The sequence below is a fragment of the Gobio gobio genome (genome assembly GCF_949357685.1).
Source record: "Gobio gobio genome assembly, chromosome: 17".
Taxonomy (NCBI): Eukaryota; Metazoa; Chordata; class Actinopteri; order Cypriniformes; family Gobionidae; genus Gobio; species Gobio gobio.
The window spans coordinates 25632097-25651567 of record NC_137110.1 but is presented as its reverse complement, the minus strand read 5'-3'; the positions used below and the strand labels follow the sequence as shown (position 1 = coordinate 25651567).

The 19471-nt window shown below is 36.8% G+C and overlaps 1 protein-coding gene across 2 annotated transcripts in view; it reads right to left on the bottom strand.

Annotated features, from left to right (window-relative positions):
- The window catches only part of pkn2b (protein kinase N2b), a 66576-nt gene extending 48757 nt beyond the window's left edge, over nucleotides 1-17819 (bottom strand). For both annotated transcript variants that reach the window (XM_079841792.1, XM_079841793.1), the window contains exon 1: nucleotides 17408-17819. In XM_079841792.1, coding sequence (XP_079697918.1) covers nucleotides 17408-17428 — 21 coding nt within the window. In that variant the 5' untranslated portion in view covers nucleotides 17429-17819. The remainder of the gene's footprint in view (nucleotides 1-17407) is intronic.
- Nucleotides 17820-19471: the final 1652 nt, after the last annotated feature.

Sequence of the window (19471 nt, the reverse complement as noted above, 5' to 3'; positions counted from 1 at the left end):
GTGCAACCCCTAGTGTGTACACATACATCCAATATGTAAACACTAACTTTTATTTTGGATGTGATTAATCACGGAAAAAAATGTCCCCAGCACTACTTTAAATTATTAGTAATACTAAACAGAGCGTACGTTTGAGCAACGCTGCCATACTAGCCATTAGCATCTGTTAGAGTTTTGTTTAGTGTGAAACTTGACAGGGGATAAGGGATGAACATAAACAGTGCCTAACAGGGGTGGGAGAAAAGGTTGATGCATCGCGATACGTTATCTAACGATTCAGAATCGATTCTGTGTTAAATTCAAACGGCCACTTCACCACTGCGCGCGCGTGGTCACTGGCCAAACAGAAAAACCCGCTGATAGGCGAACATTCGTATGCTGGTGAATTGGCTTCGTTTAAGATAAAATGGACAAACTGCGACCGCTCAGGGGCGTCGCACCCGTGGGGACACTTTTCCCGGTGAGAGGGTTCAACACCCGCACTTTTTATGCAGTTTTTCCGCAATTTTGCACAAACGCCTTACATCAGTCGCTCCTCTGTTTCTCTGGCTGCTCTGTCTGCGCTCGCTGCGGCTGCCTCCCCACTTCAAAAATGTATTTTGCTTATTAAATGCAAAGTTTTTCATTTCAAAAGCATTTCTAAATTAAGTTCATATTTCCAACAAACGAAATTCTGAACCAAAATAACAAAGTGGTGCTCAAGTAGGCTATAAGGCGCTTACTTTGCCATTAATGCTGGTGGTGGCCGGGATATACATAAACCTACCAACATCCGTGGCATAATTTTTGGAATGACTTCTTGAATATTGCTGAACTACTGCACAATGTTTCAAAAGAATGGAAAATTCTGAACAAAGACTTCGTTTTGGTGAGTGATTCGTGAATGTCTCTAACATGACTGTTGCAGCTCGGCAAGTTCTCTCATGTGAGATGTTATGCGCACACACTGAATTTGGCTTCTCAGCGAGCGCTAAAGTTGTTTTTCTTCTGCATTAGCCTATGTTTTAAAGATTTTTTTGTGGCTCTAACCAAAGTAAACCTTTTTTTGGTTTAAATAAATTTTGTTAAAATGTTCTAAAGAAACTGAAAAATTGTCACAGTTGCAAATTGAGAACTGTTTATTCTTAATGATTGTTCTTTGCAATTGTATGGCTTACTATGTTTCACTAGAGCTTGTTAATCTTGAATATAACTTCGTTAATAAAATAAAAGTATTGAAAGAAATCTTCATAATAATTTTTAATATGGCAATACTGTCAAACAGATATTCTAACTATAAACAAAAAACATTAGCTCCAATTTTTGTTAAAATGTAAAGTTCATGTATTTGCACAGCAGGATAATTAGTTACCAAAAATGTATGTTAAGAATCGTTTTGGGAATCGGATCGTTACTCCCAGAATCGGAATCGGTTAAGTGCCTTAAGATTCCCACCCCTAGTGCCTAATCAACAATCAATTACGTTGAAGTGTCGTTCCAGCCCTAGTCATGAGGAGGCAGTGGATGATGGTTCACAGGCAGGCGAATTAAAAGTAAACTTCTTGTAATAAGAACCAAAAGCCTAACACAGTGTCTACAGCGAACCGGAGCGGCGCGATGAAACACGACTATGGCTGAACGATTAATTGCATTTACCATAATACCATGAGAGTAAAGCAGTCTGCAGAAGAAGCATCAGCTTGGCACATTACACCTACAAGCCTGGCCTAAAGGAAAGAACCGTTTGTGTTTAATCGCTCGAATATAGAGAACAGGAACGTGACGTCAGCAACGCAATGCATTTGTGGACTTTAGGACATGTACACTACATTAGAGAATGAGTAGTAGTGGAGGTAGACGTCAAAACTTGTATTATACAGTTCAAAAAACATTAGAATGGTCTACGCTTGCTGTGTTATGGACTGCTATAGCCGCTCTCACAACCTGCGTGGAAAACGTATCTTAAATAATGCGCAATTTTTCAGTTTACCAGCTTGGAAACAAGAAGTGAAAGTAAAAGTAAAACTCAGTGAAAATAAACAACTTAACCAAAATGTGTCTTTATAATTTTTATTATTTATAACAGATATATTACACATTAATACTTTCTGAACCACTTGTATGTGCTCACACCATAAATAATGTATGAAACACGTCTGGAAATGCTTCATTGGTCAGATTCTCTCAGTAGAAGGAATATTGTACTTGTTCCATTTAAGTCCAGTAAAACTTTTTAGTACTGTAGGCTAAAGCGCTTTCAAATACATATAATTTCAAAGCTGCATTACGAGCCATAATCGGTTATCCCTTAATGTTTAACTTTAAGGAATTAGGGCGATATGATGTAGGCTATGTTGATTGAATAAATGATCCACAGGTTGAGATCAAGATGTAGGCTATTTATTATTTTACATATCAGATACAGTCTTTTTAGTTAGGCTATTAAAAAATAAACTGCCAAAGACAAACCAATGTGTGGTCTTGTGTGTGTGGTGCGATAGAAGGCGGCCGTATGATTTCTTATGAAACGTTATGAATATGTGCAATGTCCTGGCCGCATGACTGAGAGCTCATGTACGTAAAAGATATTCAAATATTAGTCCATTCAATCGAAGTGAGTGCAAGCAGTTTTTAAAAAGTATTAACGTAAATACAGTCATTTTTTTCTCTGGTGATTCGCATTTGTTATCATTGCACGCTCCTGAGCGTGTCCTAAAACATGGTGGCGATGACCCATAATGCAATGCGCAATGACGTAGTTTCCCAGACTCTATAGTGTTGGTCGTACTATTCAATAGGGGTGGGAGAAAATATTCTCTCTCCAATGATTCTGGATAGATTCTGAGCTTAGCTTTTAACTGCAAGTGCACGATGGCGCTGCGTGTGTTTTAGAAACCACACACACCACTCAAACCATAAAATAATATTTCATAACGCATTGTAAAGGTTGAAACAAATTACAATGACATTTGCGGGCTTCATTGCACAGGATATCAAGCTAAGTGCACGTTTCTCACAGCGCATATGTTACGCTTACAGAGCGTGTTCTCGCCCGTCAGTATTTTCCTTACAAATGCTCTATGAAGGTTTAATTTATGTGGTTTGGAATTAAGTGTTCTTATATATTAAAAATAGGAAACTCACTGACAGAAGACTTTCAGTTTCAAATGTTCGTGCCACGCTTTGTGAAGAGTGCTCTCGCATGCGGCAGTGCGCGTCTCAAAATGCTCTAATGACGCAAAATTAATGTAAACACAGTCAGTAATGTCTTAAGGAATTAAACAAAGAGGGCAAACCACATCTTATACAACCCCAAATCAGAAAAAGTTGGGACAGTATGGAAAACGCAAAAAAAAAGAAAAAAGAAGTGATTTCTAAATTTACTTTGACTTGTATTTCATTGCAGACAATATGAACACAAAATATTTCATGTTTTGTCTGGTCAACTTCATGTCATTTGTAAATATGCATCCTTTCCTGTCATTCAGACCTGCAACACATTTAAAAAAAAAGTTGGGACAGTAAAGCATTTACCACTTTGTAATGTTGCCATTCCTTTTCACAACACTTAAAAGACGTTTAGGGACTGAAGACACCAAGTGATGAAGTGTTTCAGGTGTAATTTTGTCCCATTCTTCCTGCAAACAAGTCTTAAGGTGGGCAACAGTACCGACAGTCGTTGTCGCATTATGCGCTTCAAAATGCGCCACACATTCTCTATTGGAGACAGGTCGGGACTGCAGGCAGGCCAGTCAAGTACCCGTACCCTCTTCCTCCGCAGCCAGGACTTTGTAATGTGTGCAGAATGTGGTTTTGCATTGTCTTGTTGAAATATGCATGGGCGTCCCTGGAAAAGATGTCTTCTTGAAGGCAGCATATTATGCTCCAAAATCTCTATGTACTTTTCAGCATTAATGGTGCCTTCACAGAAGTGCAAGTTACCTTTGCCAAGGGCACTGACACAACCCTATACCATGACAGACCCTGGCTTTTGGACTTGTTGCTGGTAACAGTCTGGATGATCCTTTTCTTCTTTGGTCCGGAGCACACGGCGTCCATTCCTCCCAAAAAATACCTGAAATACTGATTCATCTGACCACAGTACACGTTTCCACTGTGTGATGGTCCATCCCAGATGCCTCCGAGAAGTCGACGGCGCTTCTGGACACTGTTAACATAGGGCTTCCTTTTGCCACAGTACAGTTTTAACTGGCATTTGTGGATGTAACTACGTATTGTGGTACTTGACAAAGGTTTGCCAAAGTAGTCCTGAGCCCATGTGGTGATATCGCTTATAGATGAATGACGATTCTTGATGCAGTGCCGCCTGAGGGATCGGAGATCACGGTTGTTCAGCTTAGGCTTGCGCCCTTGTCCTTTACGCACTGAAATTCCTCCAGATTCCTTGAATCTTTTAATTATGTTATGCACTGTTGAATGTGAAATATCCAAATCTCTTCCTATCTTTCTTTGAGGAACATTGTTTTTAAACATTTCAATAATTTTCTCACGTATTTGTCGGCAAACTGGCGATCCTCTGCCCATCTTTGCTCCTAAAGGATTAGACCTTTCTTGGATGCTGCTTTTGTACCAAATCATAATTACAATCACCTGTTGACATCACCTGTTTCAAATCACATCATTATTTAACCATTTTACCTCATTACTAGCCCTAAATTGCTCCTGTCCCAACTTTTTTTGAAATGTGTTGCAGGTCTGAATGACAGGAAAGGATGCATATTTACAAATGACATGAAGTTGACCAGACAAAACATGAAATATTTTGTGTTCATATTGTCTGCAATGAAATACAAGTCAAAGTAAATTTAGAAATCACTTCTTTTTTTCTTTTTTTTTTGCATTTTCCATACTGTCCCAACTTTTTCTGATTTGGGGTTGTAATTCAAAAGAGATCTGTGCATTAGTGTGAATGCAAATCTCCCTCTTTCTATGATGTCACCATAATCAAGCAACAGTAAAGCTGAGAAAGAGAAAAATCACTCGCAGTTCAGATACTCTTAAATATTGAAAGAACTCTTTGTTCATCATTCACTAGCATTTATTGTTTTGAACTATATTATAAACGGTGTTATAAACTATATTAGTTTATATTATTTAAAATTATTAACATGCAAATGTATCAATTACATTTTCTAATGTGTAATCATTTTAAAAAGTACTTTTAATTACATATTAATAAAACAATCTTTTTTTTTTAAATCTATGAGATTAATTTATAAGTAAAAGTTCAAGAATTGTTTTGGAATCGGATCGTGAGGTGCCTAAAGATTCCCACCATAACTATACAATGATTTATTGTTGAATAGTACAGAAGATAAAGATCTTAAAAAATAAGCACATATTAAATCGCAATATTGCTAAAAAAATTATAAAATTGTATTATTTTCCAAACTCGTTCAGCCCTAAACGCGACAAAAGACAATGATGTTGTCTACACTGTATGTGGAGCGGCACGACAACAAATCCTCGACAGTAAACTGATGGTTCGTTCTATTTATGACGTACCCCAAGCACAATATTTCTCATAGGAAGGACAAATGGATTTGCAACGGTCGTGTCCAGTGTAGACAGCTTCTAGTTGTTGCGGTGCAGTGCGATGCGTCAGCGGTAAGTGTGGCTGGAAAACATCCTCACCTTCTCAGATTTATGATATACAGCAGCAGCCATTCCCATTACCATCCAAATTGCAAATTGCATATATACCCAATGGAAACAGGTCAATTACTGAAAAAAGATTTTATGCTTGCATGAGGTGGTTTTTCAGGCATTTTGAAAAAGGAATATTGAGCAAAACCGCAATGGAAACTGCAAAGTAACCAATGGTGGGTTTTTTGCATTTACATAGATGGCATGGTAAATGTTTGGATACAATGGACAGAAGACAAGACAGAGTTCTTTATTAAACTCATAAAAAGATTCAATCTAAACAACAAAGAAATGGCACAATTTATCAAAACCTCAAAGCAGACTGACGGAGAAACACCCAGAAACACCTCATACGTGGCCATTCCCAAGTATAAGGGGCTTTCCTTGCCATTAATCCTTGGATACGTCTATGTCTCCTTCGATTAAAAATAATGGCTAGTGCGGTGCCTGGGATATACATAAACCTACCTAGTTTTAGTCGCATAACATCAGTTAACGGAAAGTCAACAGTCATTTCACAAGTTTTTTTAATCGACATTTAGAAAATATTGCAAAAGTTTCGCGCAAATCTGTAATGGAAACGTGGATAGTGAGAGACAGGGAAACTTCTGTGTGCCGGCTGTGGAGAGTCATGTAGCTTTGGCTGGCTGAAAACGGAAAGTAATGCAGCTAACAGAAAAGCCAGGAATTGACGCTAAAGAAAGACCACGCCAAGAGCATGAGTCAGTGAATTGTGTATGTGTGTGTGTGTGTGGGGTCATAACATATACAAAATGTACATAAAAAAGAAAAGGAAGAAATAAAGAACAAAAAGGACGTCGGCCGAGACTCTCAGTTGGATTTTTCTCCAGTAACAAATACCCCACCCTGTGAGAAGAACCTGGCTGAGGAACAAATCCACTCACTGGGAACACAGTCGCCACATTGCATAACAACCTGCCATACAGCAGATAGCAGTTTGCCACATGGCCTGTGACACTGAGGTAGAAAAGACCTTCAGACCATTTACATACATGTACAAGATTGTGAGAAGTGAGAATTTGTGAGAAACTAATTTGTCACTGATCATTTTAAAGGGAAAAGTCTTGTTGGAAAAACGTGCCTTCACCTAAATTTTTGCAAAACTCAAAAAAACAATCCTATATAATTTACTGCAGTTTCCAGCTGAAATGAACACTAGTGGCAGTAAAACACCAGCAAATTTTACTCTATTGCGATTACAGGGGCAGATTATCCATTAATAAAGAGTTTTTCTGCTCTTTTTCTTTCTTGCAGAATACTATGGTATGACCAGTCAAAACACTTCTACAACTGTGCATGATTAGTAAAATAATACATGTTCATATCACATAACAGCTCCATATGTATGACTTTTCTTATATAGTAAACTTGCTCAGTAGCTCACCTACTGGGGTGTCGAAATTAATAGTTTCTTCGATGCATCGCGATGCAGACAAGAACGATTCGGTATCAGTTCAGTAATAGACCATAACCGAATATAATGTACTGATTCTTTTCTGACGTCATTTGTCGCGGTAGCATACAATGGCAGTGGGAGGCGAGACGCGAGTGTGAGTAATTCAAATGCTCCAACTACTTTAAAAGCAGACATCTGGGCACATTTCGGCTTTTATGAACAACCTGGTAAGCACGACCTGGAGAAGACGTGCTGTGTGTAAATCAAAGCTATCTGATTTATCAATTTCATTTACACTTGGGCACATAAATGTATCTCCGCAAAACGGATATAAATCCTATCTTCAATTCCCGCACTATATGCATATTTATTGTAGTTCTTGTCACCGAGAACAACAGCTTTTTATTAATCATCAGCTCATTTCATAATCAAAGACCGCAATAGGAGAGCGTGCAACAGCACTGGTAAGATCATTCAGTTTCTTTACTTTTAATGAATATGCTTGTATGTTGAGCACCTTTACTTTCAGTAGTTTGCTTGATGAAGAGATATACAGCTATATAGCGCTGTCATATAGCCCATAACGCTCTCACATGTTAATTTTTTTATAGCATTGTTGCGAGGAGTAAAATTTACATCTGTGGTTTCAACAACTAGATGCATTTAGATCACCTCCTGAACTGGCTTTTAGTATTTGTGTATTTGTTCAAAACGCTCCTGTTGTCTTCTGTGCCCAGACTTGAGTTTTGTTTGATACATTCAAGAAGCAAGTTTTCTTTAAACAGGTAAAATTAAAGGTTCATTTCATATAACTGCCTGACAAAATTGTATACATGAGGATGCAGTGCATCATCAAAGCATTGTGATGCATCGTGATATCGAATTGAACCGAATCGATGGCATGATAATCGTAATAGAACCGAACTGTGAGACAAAGGTTCTCACAGATAAGGTTCACAAACCCTATCACCTCCTACTGCATTGCAATTTTTTTATTGTAACGGAGACTGCAGTAGAGCATCAACCCTTCAGCATTCAACCTTTTTAAACTTGTCTACACATATCATTCTGTAAGTACAAGAAATATCTAAATAAGCGGAATCTCTGAAACGACTGTTCCTTACTGCGGTCAGAGTTGTTTCAATGAGAGACATACTGGACAATAGTGACGCAAACAGAGAGAGAAAGGCTGAAACTGATACAACAGATTCTCACTCTTTGACATTCTGAGTTCCTCTCTATGAGAAAATTACAATTATTTTTAATGCATCTAAAATGTTCCACCCTTGGTGAGCATGTCTTTAATAAAAAACAAAAAAACAAAAAAACAAAACATATTAGTGCATGCATATAACAGAAAATTATTAAATATAATGAACAAATAATAACCTGCAATTATATAAAAAATATATTTATAATATTAAATATATAAATATACATTTCATACATTATTCATTTACTAAATCTCCAAGTTTCTAGTGTCCATGTTCAAAAACTGGAAGAAAGAAGACATATGATGACCTCCACAGAACTAAGCTGGAACTCCATGACATCATCAGTGACTGGCCAGTTCTTTGAGACTCCACCCACTGAAGAGAGTCATGGATGAGCTCAGAGCCAATGAGGGTTTGAGATCATTCTTTCAGTTTTATCTCAGACCTCATTCTATAATGGTTTTACCATGACCCACAGCAGTGAAACGACTCTCCTCTACCCCAAAACCTTATCTGCTCCATTACCTTCACCACGGCAGTTAACTCACAGCAAACACATACTGTAAGCCAATAGACCTTGTGCTCCGGCACGGATCATTCAGGAAGCGTCTTGCACAGAGTGCTTTATGGACTAGATTAAACAAAGTGAATAATGTGTTATGTCAGGTGACTAGCCAAGTAAAAATTTGGATTAAAGGACAGACAGATTAAAGGACAGAAAGACAGAAAAAAGAAAAGAAAAAAAAAAACATTTGTTCGTTTTACACATTGGTCAGGCTGCCCCTTCCTGTCTGACTAGGCGGTTCTTAAACGGTCTGTGGCTAATTGATGGATATGGTGTATGTTTGCCTAGCAACTAGGTCACATTTTCAATTCAAAGAAGAACATTCAAAAATAAATGTAATAATTTTGAACAATATTAATAAATAAACATTCAATCATTCATAAATATTAAATAATTCAAACAATTCAGCCCCACTACCTTATTTACATGAGAGTCCCACTCCTCATCGGAAACAAATTTGGCACCAGGTTGACCCATAAGCCATGATACTTTTTTTAGCATTTGACATTGACAGGTAAAACCTTCTAATGAACGCGCTCACCCAGTGGAGCGGTTATTTTGATATATATAAATTTAGAAATTCTGACAGGTATATTTAAGTTTACTGATAAATTGTTATACTGTTTAGTCAAGCCTTTATTCATTAAGTGCTTTTTACAGTACAGATTGTTTCAAAGCAGCTTTAGAGTGATAACAGGAAAATAATGCAACCGTTTATTTTAGCTGTATAGCAGCTCTAGAAGAAAATATTGTCATTGTCCAGCTTAAGTAAGTTCAGTGTTTATTAATTTCCATTGGAAAAAACACTAGTTATTAATTTAGTTAATTTATCTATACAGCAGCTCTGGAGAAAACAGTGATGTCATCGTCCAGCTTCAGTTCAGAAAACCCTGTTACTTGACTGATCTGACATTTATCAACACAGAAGTCCATTTCATGTACTTCTTCATTATAACTTCCTATAGCATATGCATTCTGAAAAATGTTACCTACAGCTAGGGCTGGGCGATATCGCATGACATTGTTATGCGCATCTTGTCAGTAAAGCCGGTTCCTTGATTGGTAGTAAATCGCCATCACCTGCTTTCAGATGGAGCGGCATTTACTACACAGGGCATTTACTACACAGAGCCGTAGTTCACTGACAAGCTGAGCCATATTGCATTAATTATCGCGGACGTATCGCCTGCGATAATTAATGCGATATGGCTCAGCTTGTCAGTGAACTACGGCTCTGTGTAGTAAATGCCGCTCCATCTGAAAGCAGGTGATGGCGATTTACTACTAATCAAGGAACCGGCTTTACTGACGAGATGCGCTTAACAATGTCATGCGATATATCGCCCAGCCCTACCTACAGCTATATTTATTTTTTCAATAGGTTACAATGGCATATTGGGCAGTACCTTGCAGTCTATTTGGTTAGAAATGGGAAAGCAATATTTACGCATATACGCTGTCAGTTAGAGCCGCACGATTAATCATTAAAAGACTGATCTCGATTCAAACCCCCATGCGATCTTATTCCTAATTGTGATTTGGCTATGTCAACCTTTGACAAGTATGATCACAGGGGAACATTCATGCTGCCACTGAGCCAGAGAGCAATTGTCATGTATAGGTATGAAACAGCTTCATAAACAGTATCATTATTTCTGTTTTACAATAATTCAAATTATCACACAAGTACTGGGATAGGTTATAGTTCAGATGCAAGCACCGTTGTCTGTGCCAGCAGGATTGTTTATAAAAAAACACTGATTCATCCAGTAATGAAATGTAATGAAGTCTTTATGAGTGAGTCATTGAATCATTCACTCAAAACTATTTTTTTTTAAAATAATTATTTCAAGCTAATTAAATTGGAGCAATTAACATTTTGTCAGAACCTGTAGTAAATTACATGTTATTTTGTTTAGTTGTCTATATTTAGAATCGCTCTTTCCATTTTAAACCAAAAAAAAAAAATGGTGATTCTCAATTGATCCAGAATCGTGCAGTGCTACTGTCAGTTTAGTTTAGACAGCTCAGACAGCTCTGCATGCAGCAAGGGATTGAAACCAAAACCAAAGGTACTACAAAACAATGAGAAGTGATGGCCAAACACATCCATCTGGCTTTTTTACATAGCCCAACTGGTTTAAAACAAAAAAGAAAGAAAAAAGGAAGTAGTGCATACCATTGTTTGTTTTCTGTTTGGTGCTTACTGCTTAAAGGGTTAGTTCACCCAAAAATGAAAATTATCCCATAAATTTAGTCACCCTCAAGCCATGTGTGTATGACTTTCTTCTTTCAGTCAAACACAATCAAAAAAAAAGTATCCTGCTGGCTCCTCCAAGCTTTATAAGGGGAGTGAAGGGTACTTTTTTTTTTTAAGTCCAAAAAAGCACATCCATTCATCATAAAAGTAATCCACAAGGCTCCAGGGGGTTAATAAAGGCCTTCTGATGCGAAGCGACTTGTTTTTGTAAGAAAAATGTCCATATTTATAACTTTAGAAACCATGTTAATAACCAGTGGTGTAATGTAACGAAGTAATACTTCGTTACAGTACTTGAGTATTTTGAGAATCTTATACTTTACTTTAGTTTTTATATTTCTGTCAACTTTTACTTTTACTCCACTACATTTCCTACATAAAATGTATACTTTTACTCCGATACATTTCCCCAAAGCATTTTTGTTACTTACTACAAAATAAAATCAGAAGAACACAGACTGCAAGCAAGCATGTGCAAACAAGTGATGCACAACTGCGGCTGATTTCATTTTCCGGGTTGCGTCCATTGCAATAGCGGCTGAGAAGGGTGCGCAGTCATTATACAGTACAAGAGCCCAAATAAAAACTCACCGATGCTTCGTAGAGTTTGTTGTGACACGCGAGTCGGGACACTTTAAAAACAGATTCAAAACACAGACAACAAAACTATGTTATATGGTACGCCATATGTTTTCATATCAATAAAGTATTTACTTTGTTGACTAAATGGAGAACAGCACTGTGTTTGCCATCAGGGCTGAGCGGAACTTTAGTAGTACCTCTGTAGACACACTCAAAACTGACCCAACTGTTTAATGTCACGATTGTTACCATCTTTTTGCATGAGTTTTTATCCAGTTGTTCACTTTAATGCATTCATTATTCAGCGAAATTGCATATTTCCTGCGAGTCGGAACCTGTATCCTCATGCAGCCAACAGAAACATAACATATAAGAAATGCATTCGATTTCAGTGTTTTTTTATCAGCACTGTAACGCTGCATTCACAACGTCTGCGTTAACGCTTCTCATTTACTTTGAATGGGTGACGTCATGCGTTGCCGAACTGAATTGTGGGTTCCGTCGCGCCGCTTCACTCGCGTTGCAAGTGGCAGAAGTTGAAGATTTCTCAACTTTTCAAGCGTCAACGCAGGCATCATCCAATCAGATCGCCCTATGCAAATACCCTAGAGCAGACGCTAGCCAATTGCGTTCATGCAACCCCAGAGCAGACGTGTGATTGGCTGTTGTCACTATGATGGTCGCATCAGCACGAAGCTTCAGCCAAGCTTTAACGCAGACGCCCCGTGTGAATGCAGCGTAACACATATTTTGATTAAATAATTATCAAGTGTTCTAAAATAGAAGCAAATAACGTGTGAAAGTATACACATAATATACATTATACAAGTGTATAATTTCAATGCTACACTTCAATGAATTGGTCCATTTGTAACATTAAATAAGCTTAATAACATTGTTAATTTCAACATTTACTAATACATTTTAAAGTTATATTAAATGAGTTACTGTACTATGAATTAACATGAATGATCAAGGTATAATTAATATATTAAATTTTTAATATTTAAAACTTACAATAAACATTGCCTTTTTAACTCAACATTGCCTTTCTATTATTCAAAAATGATTATTTATTTTGCTCCTTTTGTAATTTGCATAAACATTAAATTTAATTTTACTTTCAATATTTAAGTACGTTTAATATTTTTAAAAAATATTTCAATAACTTAAGTACAATAAATATCACATACTTTAAAACTTTTACTCAAGTAATATTCTAAACAGTGACTTTAACTTCTACCAAACAGGGCTCTACGCTAACATTTTTCTTGAGGAGCACTTGTGCTCCTAATTAAAAAAAAATTAGGAGCAGTCAAAAATTTAGGAGCACTTTCTGATCAATAACATGCATTCCAAATATATCTTTCCCATTACAGGACAATCTTTGTCCCTTTAATTTAATGTCCAGGGGCATTTTCACCACTATAAGAGCAATGTTTTCTAATCTTATTAAATGTATGCATCATCTCTTCATTCCTTTAAAATAGAAATGTTGTTTTTAAAAATGTTAATTTAAACAATAAATTCTGTTAGAGCAATAAGACACAACCAGACTGTTACCAATCTAATTAAATCAGCATCAAAAGATCAATCTTTGCACTGTAGAAGTGGCACAGCAGCTCTATCTGGAGTGGTGTTTAGACACATTTACATAGACTTAATGCAGCATGGGTAAATAATGTTGTATAAATGTTTTAAATATAAGTTTTTGAATTTAGAAATAGGCTATGTACAAGTTAAACTTAAACTTAGTAAAAAGATTTATATTTTAAATAAAAAGTCCATGCAAAGTATAAATACGAATATAAAAACCGCCAGTGGGTGGCGTCAAGTCTATGTGCGAGTCATTCATTCATTCAATCATTCAAAAAGATTCATTCGAATCGAACTACTTGGAGATGAGCAACAGTTCTGGTGTAGTTTTGATTTTCACGAAATAGACAGTATTGTGGCTAAAACAGTGTTTTCACATTTTTTCACATGTGGCTAAAACATTTGTATCACATTTGCAATTATGCCAATACTCGGAGTAATAGCAGTCTGTAACTTTAGGCATTCTGGTGCTTAATAAACATAACTGCATGCGTCTTGCGGAAGAACATTGCAGCCGGTGCTACTTCTCTCTGTTTATGTCAATGGCGAGTCACACAGGGACTTTGTGCCTCGGCAGCGCTGCGGCCTGAACTGGATAGTCAGAATATAAACACTTATTGTATGTGTACCGCAGTGATTCAGGGTAAGATAAAAACACGGTTTGGAAAATGGATTCATTATGTACTCACTCATATATACATCTAGTCATTTTTAAACACAATAAAAGTTATGGACTGCAGCTGATAGATTAAATTAAGAACTCCTATAGGGGCGTTTTTAAATTATTTTGTATTAATTAATTTTTGGTGGCATTTTTGCCCCAAGCCCCCGTTAATTCCCGACCTTGTTTATGATAATCCAAATGTGGTATTTCTAGTTAATTTGGACTTGGCTGCAAAGAAACATCAGCCCGAGGCGTCTGGTAAGTGCGCATGGCTGCATCACACCCGTTTCACCATGTAAACAATCTTTGAAGTGTAGTCCGTCGGACACGTTTTTCGCACATGCTCTGCTGACAGAATGCATGAAAAGCAGTTGATTGCAGCACGAAACGTAACTGTTGCTCAGTCAGTGTTGATGCACTTTGGCAGTTGTAGTTTTTATTCCGATTGTATTATACATCTATTCATGAGAATCGATCGGGTCACTCGCACTGGTGCGCCTAAATATTTTTTTGCAGTCGCACGCAGTAATTTTCAGGCTCAAATGCACCCGAAATGGTCGCTATGTAGAGCCCTGCCAAAGTAATTTTCTGGTAAGATATCTATACTTTTACTCAAGTATAGCTTGAGTACATCTCTATCGGCGTTTATGCCTCCACGCCCCCCCGATTGCCTCATAGACAGTAAAAGATTGCTGCGAGCTTCTCCTTGGGTCTATACGGTACAGCGCGACGGAGTCGTGTGGTTATGACGCAATCGTTAGCCTATGTTTTACAAAAACGGCTTCTACGGGGCGATAGTGAAAGCTACAAGGTAATGGAGCATTTTATACATTGTCGTGTTTGTTTAGAAATAAACAATGGACAATTGGAGTCTTTAAACGCCTCAGATGGAAAGATATTCACTGTCAAAGTGAGGCCAAAATGAATGGGAGTCAATGGGATGCTAACAGCAGGTGATGGCTTGGTTGGCAATGGCTACCCCTATGTAAGGTACGCTTTCCGGGGGCTGGATTACCCCCTTGGTAATAACTGGCTTCCGGGAACGGCCGTACGCGAGTCAAGTTCTGGCGGAAGGGTGACCTCTGACCCTACACATGACGTATTGACGAATGCGGAAGTGCAGAGGATCAGGCAAAACAAAACACCGGTCACGAATTAGAAGTTTAAAATGAGAATTTTTAAAGAGAAATGTCGGAGGAGCTTGAGTTTGTGGCCCAGCCCTATTTATTTGAAATGCGAGAGGCGTCTACTCTCACCTAAGCTTACGCTACGTCCTATGCCGGAACTTGACTCTCTCGTGAACACGCAGACGGCAGTTACCGGAAGTTAGGGATTACAGTTTATAATGTTATAATTATGGATATTTTTCTTACAAAAACACATCGCTTTGCTTCAGAAGGCCTTTATTAACTTACTTTTATGATGGATGCGCTTTTTCGGGCTTTAAAAAAATGGTACCATTCACTCCCAATAAAAAGCTTGGAAGAGCCAGGATATTTTTTATATAACTCTGTGTTTGGCTGAAAGAAGAGTGTCATATACACCTAGGATGGTTTGAGGGTGAGTAAATTATGGGATCAGTTTCATTTTTGGGTGAACTAACCCTTTAACCAATACTATTTAAATACAGATTTTTATTAAATAAATAAATGTATCAATAAAAAAAATATATTATAAATAAATAGCTTATCCTTACGTCCTCTTCCCTCAGCTCTACAAATACTTCCCACCCAAAGACAGTGGCATTTCTGAGCTAATGCCTCTCTCTCCTTCAATAACTGGTGATTTGGCTCCAGTTAAGGGCCATGCCAAAGAGGATACCTGTCCCACACTCCAGCCAAAACCAACCCACCAGAGTCCCTCTGAACATTCAAACCGAGAGTAACAGTTAACTTGTTGGGTTTCAGTTGTGACTCACTGCAATTAGGTGGGGAAGAGACAACCAAAGCACATCAATCAAACTAAACAACAAAATAACAGGAGTTCAAAAAGGATCATATTAGCAAGTGCCTGATTTACACTTTCTATTCTATTACTTTACTGTGTGTTATTAATTGTTTGCATTTTTATATTCTATCTTGAAGTTTGAAACATATGTCTCATTACAATGACAGCAGTTGTACAATGTTTAGATGTCACAAACTAAATTAATAAATGTAAAAGGTTTACTATAGTATATGAATCAAAAATCCAAAACAGCACAACATAGCATTATATTTGATGAAACATGGCTTACAATAAAAAATAAACAGATCCATAACAGATACAAACTTTAGTTACATGACCATGATGTGAAGACCATCAAATTAAGCAACAGCTGGACTAAAACCCTACATTTACATATCTGACCTTTCATTCACAAAAAGCCCGTTTTTACTTCAGTAAGTTCATTAATAAATCAAAACTTGCTTATTGTTCAGTGCTGCTCAGTTTTATTTTACATCTACATTTTCTTTAAGTAACTTCCCACATAATTTTAAAAGGAATGTTGGTAACACTTTATTTTACAGTGTTCTTGTTACATGTTACATGTAGCCTACTTCCCATAGTAATAACAGTAAATAATGCATATAATTACATGCAACTACCCCTCAACCAACCCCTATAGTAAGTACTAGTTAATTAATATTACTCGGTACTTAAATATATAATTACACTGTAACAATGACACCTTAAAACAAAGTGCAAAGGGAATGTTTTTAGAAACGCGTTTCATAAAAACCAGGCAAACAAACACTGACATTGCCTCACAGTACATTCAAAAGTGTTTCAGGGAGTTGCTAGGGTGGAATCGTTCAGGATATGTTACTAATAATAGATTTTACTCCAGATTTCCCCCCACGACTCAGACACGAAAGATAGGTTCTGCTCCACTGTTTCTACATTTATTTAATGTGCACAAATTCACTTGTTTAGCCAAACGTTTTTTTTTATAATTTAATATTTCCTTCCAAGGCACGAAAGGACACTATTAGTAAATTTTAGACAGTATACACAAAGAAAACCTATTTACTTTTCACACAGTCAACATAGCAAACATAACTTACTGTAACTTAAATATGCCGTTGAAAAAAAAAAGTAATGTACGTTAGCATTATACAAAAGCTACATTATGCGAACCGGCACAAAGAGGTAAAAAACAGTGAGCAACTGCTGTTCTGTATGCTACTGGAGTTATGTAAATACAATATCATTATACATATAATACACTGTATTTACAATAAAATGGATAGTTTAACTAAAGGTATGGGGTGGGATTAAAGCAACAGTTGGTCTCTGTGTCAATATTTCTAGGCCACATTTAACCCTTTCAGACACCGTTAAAAGTCGCTACCATCTAATCCTTAAGATAAGTGTTGAAATGTTAAAGTAGTGAACAGATGTAAACATGGATGCCGAGATCAAAGTGTTGACGATGTTGAAGCGCGGCGTTAGTACATAAAAGATAAAATAATTCCCTCACCTGCACGGAATCGGCCGCCATCTTGCCTCTTAATAACTTTGAATCAAACTCAAAGGAAGCAAAAAGGAGGAATGTCAGTAAGAAGTTAAACCTCTCCACTTCTCTCCAAGTTAGCTCGTATTTCTTCCTGATACTGAAGAAAACACATCGGATCCACGACTTGGGCTATTCCACAGCGCAGCCGGTAAACTTCCCAATTCCCATGACGCTGCCGAAATATCCTTGTTTGATGTATTAAAAAGGCAATAGGGTAGAAGCTTTAAAAGTTTTAAGAAATCGATGCAATAGTTTTCCGTGACAGATCCACGCATAGGGACGTGGACATGCGAGTGTTTTGAAAGCGTGTATTGCTGAACACGCTCCTCTCCTCTGCTCTCCCAGCTGGAGTCAAATCCTACACTTCCAGTCATGTGATCAGAAACTCGCAAGCATTTTCCCATGAGTGTCCATGCACACTGCCAAATATAGAGTTTAAATCATTCTTGTATATTTACTAGAGCGTCGTATCAGATTACATCAGAGCTTAATGTTTGATAATTAATCAAATAAAAAAACACCAAAAACCCCATCAAACATTTCTCTAACAAGAGCAAAAATCCAAATCTGTGGAATTAATTTTTTACACAAGACTGATACTAGGTGGGGCTCAGTGTTTTCCGTAGGCTTTAACCTGTCAGAAATGTAGGAATACTGTAGGTTGTTAACAAATAGGCTATTGTGTATTTAGGATATGGTATTTAAATAAAGGACAACATATATTTGTAGTGCTTAATATAATTACAACATATTATATTAGCATACATTTTATTATATTATTAAAATAATTTAATATAATATAAAATTAAATTAAATAATTATAATATGTGAAAATATTACCACAAAACCAAAAAAAAAATGTTATACAAGCGTATTTATTCAGCTTTCAAATTATGCATAGCTGAATAAATACGCTTTCTATTGATGTTTGGTTTGCTATAGATAGGACAATACAACTGGCCGAGATACAACTATTTGAAAAACTGGAATCTGAAGGGTGCAACAAAAAAAAAATCTAAATATTGAGAAAATCGCCTTTAAAAGTTGTCCAATTGAAGTCCTTAGCAATGCATATTGCTACTACGAATAATTATTTATATATTTACAGTATGAAATTTACAAAATATTTTCATGGAACATGATCTTTACTTAATATCCTAATGATTTTTGTCATAAAAAAAATAGATAATTTTCACCCATACAATGTGTTGTTGGCTCAAATATACCCGTGCGACTTATGACTTTGTGGTCCAGGGTCGCATATAATGCTTATCATTATAAATTAAATATAGCAGATTTATATTGGTAGCCTGTTTTTTTATCACCCAATTTCTTAAAGGTCTTTTATAAAGGACAAAACAACAGTTTTTCTGTTCTACAGCAAGTTTTTAATCAAGCCAAGGCACAAATATAGTATGTATGTAAATCATTTGGTTTGACAGCTGCACAGTGAAATAAAAGCAAGGAATAATACACCCATTGTGTGACTGTGAGCTTGGTGGATTCATCTTCTCACATCTTCTCAGATTTCCCTCTCCGCTTTATTAATGAACCCCACAAGATTGTTTTAGGTTTAGATCATTAAAGTAGTTTTGTACATTGTTCATAAATCTGTCCAGCCTTTTTTTCGTCTGTTTTCTGATCTATCTTTGGTTTGAATTTGGTCCATACCATGGGGAGTCATCTCCTGTTTGAAACCTCTGTAACCACCATTGGCTTTCTGACTTCCCAGCTTCCAAAGAGCTTAAGAGCTAGAACTTCCTGTGGTAACAATTGGGCTTCCTGTGTTAGACCATGTGTTTCTCTATCACACATGATAATCTGCTGTTGCTTTTATAATGTATAAGCTCGGTACAGGGGTTTGGACATTGGACTAAAGCATGAAATGGCAATAGCATCCCAAGAGTTCCTTATTTAGAATGACAGTGTATTATGGATTTCTATGGGGCAATTAATAAAAACTTACTTAAAACTTAAAAACTTACTTTGACTTACTGTTGTACTGCATGAGAATTCATTACCTTAAAA